General features: G+C 41.1%; 1 protein-coding gene across 1 annotated transcript in view; it reads left to right on the top strand.

Annotated features, from left to right (window-relative positions):
- Positions 1 to 8,851, top strand: part of KIF13A (kinesin family member 13A) — a 233,544-nt gene that overhangs the window by 158,651 nt on the left and 66,042 nt on the right. Inside the window, exons 11-14 of the mRNA XM_011962918.1 lie at positions 1,833 to 2,011; positions 4,726 to 4,856; positions 6,955 to 7,041; positions 7,145 to 7,311. Of these exons, the coding sequence (XP_011818308.1) occupies positions 1,833 to 2,011; positions 4,726 to 4,856; positions 6,955 to 7,041; positions 7,145 to 7,311 (564 nt within the window). The remainder of the gene's footprint in view (positions 1 to 1,832; positions 2,012 to 4,725; positions 4,857 to 6,954; positions 7,042 to 7,144; positions 7,312 to 8,851) is intronic.

Below are 8,851 nucleotides of genomic sequence, written 5' to 3'. Positions count from 1 at the left end.
GGTTGAAGTTTTTTTCATATATATTGGACAATTGTATTTCTTCTTTTGTGATATTTTTTTTTTCTTTTTTTTTCTGCAGACAGAGTCTCACTCTGTCACCCAGGCTGGAGTGCAGTGGCGCAATCTCGGTTCACTGCAACCTCCACCTCCTGGGTACAAGTGATTCTTCTGCCTCAGCCTCCTGAGTAACTGTGACTAGAGGCTTGCACCACCACTCCTGGCTAATTATTTTTGTACTTGAGTAGAGATGGGGTTTCACTGTGTTGCCCAGGCTGACCTCAAACTCCTGAGCTCAGGCAATCCATCCACCTTGGCCTCCCAAAGTGCTAGGATTACAGGTGTGAGCCACTGTGCCCAACTTTGTTTTGTGATTTTTAGATCACCTGGCAAAGCATGAGGCTACCTGATTTTTATTTTATTTTATTTTATTTTGTTTTATTTATTTATTGAGATGGAGCCTTGCTTTGTCACCCAGGCTGGAATGCAGTGGCGCAATCTTGGCTCATTGCAACCTCCGCCTCTCAGGTTCAAGCTATTCTCCTCCCTCAGCCTCCCAAGTAGCTAGGACTATAGGTGTGTGCTACCACACCTGGCTAATTTTTGTATTTTTTTAGTAGAGACAGGGATTCGCCACATTGGCCAGGCTGGTCTTGAACTCCTGACCACAGGGGATCCACCCGCCTTGGCTTCCCAAGAGGCTACCTAATTGACAGAGAATTTGTAACATATAGCATATCATAATTTTTTCAATATATTTGATTATTTGGGCTTGTTAGAAAATGCTGTATGTTTATATTTTAACCTTAAGTTAAAATATAAAGGAAGTACTATTTCTCGGGGTTGTGTGCATTATGAATTTCTCTACATTATATATTTCACAAACATTTTTAATCTTATTGATCATTTGGAAATATTGGACCGTCCCGATCACATAGCTTAACAGCAGTCACTGGAACCCAGTCCAGCCTTCTGCTGATATGTTTCTTATAGATATCATTCACACCCACACATACCCCTACTCCTCACTCACTACCCCGCTTAACATTGCTTTATGTTTCTCCATAGTACTTAACACCACTGGAAATTCTGTGTACTATATTGACTTAACTGTTTTCTTATGGCCTGTCTCCTCCCACCAGAATATAACTTGTCATGAAAGATGGGACTTTATTGGGTTCAGTGCTGTACTCCCAGCCCGAGATCAACACCTACCACGTTGTAGACTCTAATAAATATATCTTGAATGAATGAATGAATGAATGAATGAATGAATGAATGAATGAATGAATGAATACAAGGCTTTCCGCAGTAGAGACCCAACCTTCTCTTCCAGTCTCAACTCCCACTGCTTTCCCGTATTTGCCAGGGGTTCTTGGCCCCTGAAATCATCTAGTATGTCCAGAACCTTTCATTACTGTGCTTCCATATGCCCTGCCCCAAGAACACCCTATCCTTATATTTCTGTTGAAATTCTTCTTATGCTTCAAGAACTATCTCAAATATATTCTCTTTCTCCAGCCTTTCTTGGTCTCTTAACCCATCATGATCTCTCTCCTTGGAAGCCCCTGGCATTTTGTACCCTTCCAGTAGCACAACACTCTCCTCTTTTGTGCTCTAGTTATGTGGTCTTGTCTCCTCTACTAGACTCTAAGCTCCTTAAGAGCCAAAATGGTGTCTGGTTCATCCTTGGTGCCCCTATGATGCCTGCCACAAGATGTCGTGCACTGTAGGCTCTCTGTTAATGTGGTTGAGCAGAGCAGCATGTGTAATCCCATTGGCACCGTCCCCAGAAACAGTGACTTACTCTTTCCGTGGATACGTCTTATGAATAGAACAACAAATAGAGTTTCCTTCTTTTGTCTGTTTTTGTGCACAGGAAAGACAACGACAACTTGAAAGCATGGGGATTTCCCTGGAGATGTCTGGTATCAAGGTGGGGGATGACAAATGCTACTTAGTCAATCTGAATGCAGACCCTGCTCTTAATGAACTTCTGGTTTATTATCTAAAGGTAGGAGAACATGTAAATACATAGTTGCAATCAAGATTCATTCCTGTATAGTTCCTAGTTGAATCTGGAAGCCTGTCTCTGTGATGTTGCTTTTTGTATCCAGCTTAGCCCTCAATAAAACTAAGATGGATAGTGCCCTCAGATCCCCACTAAGAAGGAAAAACAGCTATTTTGTATCATCTGGGGCTGTGCAGTTGGGGCTGATCTGTGAGTCCAGTCTCAGAGGGGCACAAGTGGGCAACAGTAGGTGTGGAGGTGATGCCTAGCTATATGAGAAGGCTCTAGGTGTGAGATGGTGAGGATTCTGGGAATATCTGTGTTCTTCCACAAAGCTCCCGAGAAGCTCTAGAGGTTCTTAGTTATGCTTCTGAGTAATTCCAAGATCTCAAGATCAACACAAGCCTAAAGCAGACCCTCGTCCTAGATTAAATGGACAACAGTGTTCTTCTAGGTCTATCCCTTGTAAACCTACATCCTCAGGAAATAACTTTTGGTCCCATAATCACCCTTCAAGTGTAGAGGTGGGATGGGGCCGCCCTGTTGCCACTGTGGTTGCAGGACATGCTATGTTGGATAGCTTTTACTGTAGCAGTTCTCAAATTTTCTGACTTCAGAACCCATTTACACTCTTAAAAACTATTAAGGACTCCAAAGAACTTTCATGTATCTGGGTTATATCTGTGTTTACTGTATTGGATGCTAAGACTGAGAACATTTTAAACTACAAACATAAAGGTACAACCCTTAGCCCATAGACTCTGGAAAACCCCACCAACACACGCGTGATAAAATGAGAGAGCAAAGGCAAACAACATGTTCATGTTTCTGTTAAAGTAGTTTTGACCTCATAGACCTCCTGAAAGGTTCTCAGAGACCCCAGGGGTTCTCAGATCACATTTTTAGAACTGCTTGCTTACTCTGCAAAGTGAGAAATAAGATATCCGATTGACGTGGATTTAGGACACCGTGACTGACATAAGGCATTCAGCCAACCATCAGGGCATTTTTAATCTCACACATACATACACTTTCTGAGTTACAGAAACAAACTTTCAAGGACTGGGGACTTGAAGGCAGCTTACATATGCAGTTCACACACCTAAATCTCTAAATGCAGAGGTATTGCCCACTCGTGAACAGTGAGACACCTTGTTAAGGATTCTGATCTGCCTAGTAAATATATAAAATGCAATGGAGAATAAGCCAAAACTGAAGCAAGGAGCCTCAGTCTTCTATGATCCTTTCCCTTCTACTTTTCCTAGAGACATAAATATGGTACAAATAGCCCCTGAGTTATTGAGAATCCCCCAACAAACTTAAGATTTGTTCATTTAGACAATGAATAGGGGTAAGGAATTGTCTCTGAAATCTTAATTTTGAAAGACCAATCCTTATACTTTCTCTGTCAAATAGGTAAGTATTATTATAGTTATTAAACTATTTTAAGAGCAGTAGTAAAAAAAAAAAATGGGACAAGCAGTGACTGAATCACCAATAGTCACAGTCCTCATATGTCTGAGGTTCGGGTACTTAAAATCACATGAGGCCAGGTGTGGTGTATGTACTGTATTGGATGCTATCAGTGTCAATCAGATGTCCTGTTTCTCACTTTGCAGTGTAAGCAAGCGGTTCTAAAAGTGTGATCTGGGGTCTCTGAGAACCTTTCAGGAGGCCTATGAAGTCAAAACTACTTTAATAGAAACGTGAACACGTCGTTTGCCTTTGCTCTCTCATTTTATCACGCATGTATTGGTCGAGTTTTCCGGAGTCTATCAGACATGTAATGATATCATAGCCCTGAGGGCTAAGGGTTTATGTTTATGTTTGTAGTTTAAAATGTTGTCAGTCTCACGCCAGTAATCCCAGAACTTTGGGAGACCAAGGCGGGAGGATCACTTGAAGCCAGGAGTTCAAGACCAGGCTGGCAAACGTGGTGAAACCCCTGTCTGTACTGAAAATAAAAATTAGCCGGACATGGTGGCACATACCTGTAATCCCAGCTACTCAGGAGGCTGAGGCAAGAGAATCGCTTGAACCCAGGAGGCGGAGGTTGCAGTGAGCTGAGATCGCACCACTGCTCTCCAGCCTGGGTGACAGAGTAAGACAGCATGTCAAAACAAAACAAAACAAAACAAAAAAACCCACAACTTTGTACATGGTGTGACCCACAGGCAGCCATGCTCTATGTCATATCAGTATTAGAAATCCAACATTTTTAGCATTTTCAAAGTTGGATATTTTAAAATGTGACTCTCAATGAAAGTGCTTTTTAATGGTTCTTAAATTTATGTAACTGTTTTCAAAACACTTTCACTGTTAACTCAGATGATCCTAAAAGAAATGTAAGTAGGTGAAATGGATAATATTATCCTGGTTTTGCCAATAAAGAAATTGAGGCTCAGAGAGTGAAATGGCTTGCCCATGGTCAAGTCAAAACTGAAACTCAAAGTATTCTACTGTCAAGTCCAATTTCCTATGTTAAAAACAACAACTAATCATTGTCAATTGGGGATTTTTTTTTTGGTAGTGTTTAAACATTTTTTAATTTGGCATATTAAGGGTAAGCTTTTTACTTTTAATGCTTAAGATATTTAACATCTCTGGCAGGATTCGTGTAATATTTTTGTGCATATGTTGATGAGTTATTCAAACTGTGATAAATTTTTGCTGAGTTACTCATAAGTGTGAGTTTTTCTTTAATAATCTTTTACTAGGATCACACCAGGGTGGGTGCAGATACCTCTCAAGATATCCAGCTTTTTGGCATAGGAATTCAGCCTGAGCACTGTGAGATTGACATTGCATCTGATGGAGATGTCACTCTTACTCCAAAAGAAAATGCAAGGTAAGAAAAGTAACTTCACATGTCTTGTGTGCCTTATTTTCAGAAGGAGAAGGCTGCGTCTTTCTGTTTGCTTTCAGCTATATTAAAGTTAAGGATACACTGGGTCCTCCACGAGTCCTGGCCTTCTGATTGCAGAGAGTGATTACTGTGAAGGAGTGACTATTTTTGTATGGGAGTTCTAGTTCCACGTATTCCATAACTCTGAGCTTTAGAACCCTGTAAAGATCAGGAGTCCAATAATGAGAGTAAGTGAAAAGAGTAACTTATTGGAAAATTAAAACTCAAAATGACACTTCTTTTCTTTCATCAAACTTTACCTGACAGTCCTTTGGCAAATTAACCTTCAATTAACTATTTAGTTATCTCGTCCACCTCCAGTGTTTTGTTTTGTTTTTAAATACCAGAAAATTGGCTAGGCAGGGTGACTCACACCTGTAATCCCAGCACTTTCAGAGGCTGAGGCAGGAGTATTGCTTGAGCCCAGGAGTTCAAGACCAACCTGGGCATTATAGTGAGACACCATCGCTACAGAAAATAAATTAAAAAATTAGCCAAGCATGGTGTTCAATTCCTGTAGTTCCAGCTACTTACAAGGCTGAGGTGGGAGGATCACTCAAGCTCAGGAGGTCGAGGCTACAGTGAGCCATGGTCATGGCACTGCACTCTAGCCTAACCTAGGTTACAGATCGAGACCCTGTCTCAAAAAAAAAAGTAGAGAGAATAATATAATGAAACCCCATGGACCCATCCTCCAGTTTTAAAAGTGAGCACCTCATAGACGATTTTGTTATTTATATGCCTTTCATATCTCCTCCCCCTTCCTAAAGCAGGCCAGGAAGAGTGGCTCACACCTGTAATCCCAGCACTTTGGGAAGCCAAGGTGGGCATATTGCCTGAGTCCAGGAGTTCAAGATCAGCCTGAGCAACATGGCAAAACCCCCTACTCTACAAAAAATACAAAAAATTAACTGGTGTAGTGGTACACACCTGTAGTCTCTGCTACTCGGGAGGCTGAGGTGGGAGGATCACTTGAGCCCAGGAGGTTGAGGCTGCAGTGAGTCATAATTGCGCCATTGCACTCCATCCTGGACAACCAGAGTGAGACCGTGTCTCAAAAATAAAACAAAATTATTTATTTATTTATTTATTTGTTTGTTTATTTATTTCGAGACAGAGTCTCACTCTGTTGCCCAGGCTGGAGTGCAGTGGCAAGATCTTGGCTTACTGCAACCTCCGCCTTCTGGGTTCAAGCAAACCTCCTGCCTCAGCCTCCCAAGTAGTTGGGATTACAGGTGCCCACCACCACGCCCAGAATAAAAAAATATTTTAAAGTAGATTCTGGATTTTATAACATTATATACGTAAATATCTCAGTATGTCTCTCTAAAAGATGAAGATTCTTATAGTTTCAATATCATCATACCTAAAATAATTAATAATATTTCCTTACTAATCATCATATAGCCAGTCAGTGCTGAGATTTCCCCAGTTCTTTCATCAATGTTCTTTTTCAGATGTTTCTTGAAATTAAGATCCAGATAAGATCCTACCATTGTTTTATAGTATTCCTCTTAGATCTCTTTTAACAAATGGGTTTCCTCTTCCTCTCTTCTCTCTGTGTGTGTGTCTATTTATCCCTGTCTCTCTCTGCCTTTCTCTCTTCTTCCTTGCATTTTATTTGTTGAAGTCACCTCATTGTTGATCCTAGAGGTTCCCACAGTCAGGATTTTGCTCACTGCATCCCGTGGCATCATTTCACATCCTTCATTGTTCTCTGTATTTCCTAAACTGGCATTTAAATGTGGAAGCTTGATCAGGTTCAGCTCAAATTTTGACAAGAATAGCCATGGGTGGTGCTTTCTGTCTCCAGGAGTGCATCATATCAGGTTGTCATTCTCTGAGGGGTGTTGGCAGCCCTTGGTCCTCATGGCTTAGATCGTGTGTTTTCATAGTGGTTACACACTCTGCTCTTCCTTCTTTAAGCATTAGTTGGAATGCATTTATTAAGAGAAAGCTCACCTAGTTATCTGTTTGGCTACCAGGGCAGGGTCTTGTGCTCCTTCCCATTCACCTGGTATTTTCCCTCGTGTTCTCCCAGGTCCTGTGTGAACGGCACCCTTGTGTGCAGTACCACCCAGCTGTGGCATGGTGACCGGATCCTATGGGGAAATAATCACTTTTTTAGGTAACATCTTTGTGTTCTGTAATATATTTTCGTATACGTTTTTTCTGTTATCTATTTAAGTGTAAAGCAAGTTGATTTTCTCTAATGGTGAAAAACCCCACAGAATAAACTTACCTAAGAGGAAACGTCGAGATTGGTTGAAAGACTTTGAAAAAGAAACGGGTCCGCCGGAGCATGACCTGGATGCAGCCAGTGAGGCTTCCTCTGAACCAGACTATAACTATGAATTTGCACAGATGGAAGTTATCATGAAAACTCTGAATAGTAATGGTAAGACCCTCACACTGTATTCCAGCGCCTTGGACATTTCCTCAGCTCACACCACTGAGTGAGGGATAAGCATGCATCAAGTGTCATTCCGCATTCCACATTTTAAACACATAAAACTGCTCATTTCTTTAAAAGGCCATCAATGAATAACTAATGACAAGATATGGGGGAGATGGTCTTCTCCCTCAGTTACAACCAGGATATGGATGGTCCTGTTATTGAGACCTCTTATTCTCAAGACAATTATGGTAACATTTCCATGGGCCTGGAATACTGAATGATTTTGACAGAATTCCTTACCAAATTTCTCATCATCGAGCCTGTCATATCTGAATCCTTGAGAATGTAAAAACCCCCAAGAGAATATAAATTCAGGAATTTCAAATATAATCTAATGGAAAGATAAAAGTCACAGCATTTTAGTATAAACTCAATTGGAAATTTTACCCCAAAGATACTTATTTAATAAGCCCAGATCACTTTTACAAAAATGATAGTGAAAATGAAATGCTTTATAGCCTCTTTGTTTGACTTATACTCCAAGTTTCACATCTAAAAGTCTGTGTTCCTTCACCTTTTCTTTCTTCTTCTGTGCCTATACATACCTGCCTGCATTAAATAAAATAGACACCAAATTCTTTCCTTTTTTGCTGTTTTATAAATGTGCCCTTTCTTATTCCATCACCCAGTCTCTTAATCACTAGACTTGATGACTGGGACTTAGAAGCCAGACAGCAGTTTTCTCCTGTTACCAACCAGAAGATGACATTTCTGGGACTAGAACAATTTTATGAGGATAAAACTGAGGCTGTTTAGGGGCACCCAAGAAAGGTAGTTTGTAGGCTCAGTCCAACCTCCCCTTCCCATTTGTTTGATTTGGGGCACCTGAGGTTCCCTAACTTGAACCAGGGTGGACCTCCAGGGTCCTGACGGCCACAGGCCGCCTCTACCTGACAGGGGGCTTGAAGAGCATTTTGTTTTTCACAGTTGAGCTCTTCCCTTAAACAGTGGCTTTCTCACTTTACTCTTTGAGCCTATCTGGGAAGAATTTGAGCAGAGAGAATTTTGGCGTATGTGCTGCCAAGGCAAGCATATGGTGAGAGAATTATCATTCAGATCTCTGGCATATCAAATTGGGGATTCTGTTGCAGGAATAAAGTTTTTGGCCTTTTCATTGATTTCTGATTATGAAGTTTTTGCCTAGGGGGCCTCTTTTTTTTAACTATAAAAATGAAATAAAGGGCCGGGCGTGGTGACTCACACCTGTAATCTCAGCACTTTGGGAGGCCGAGGTGGACAGATCACCCGAGGTCAGGAGTTCGAGACGAGCCTGACCAATATGGCAAAACCTAGTATCTACAAAAAATACAAAAGTTAGCCAGGCATGGTGGCATATGGCTGTAATCACAGCTACTTGGAAGGCTGAGGCAGGAGAATTGCTTGAATCCAAGAGGCAGAGGTTGAGCCAAGATCGCATCACTGCACTCCAGCCTGGGTGACAAAATGAGACTCCTTATCAAAAAAAAAAAATATATATATA

The sequence above is a fragment of the Colobus angolensis genome, unplaced genomic scaffold, assembly GCF_000951035.1.
Source record: "Colobus angolensis palliatus isolate OR3802 unplaced genomic scaffold, Cang.pa_1.0 Scaffold6, whole genome shotgun sequence".
Taxonomy (NCBI): Eukaryota; Metazoa; Chordata; class Mammalia; order Primates; family Cercopithecidae; genus Colobus; species Colobus angolensis.
The sequence above is the reverse complement of the archived record's forward strand: the minus strand, read 5'-3'. Positions and strand labels throughout refer to the sequence as shown.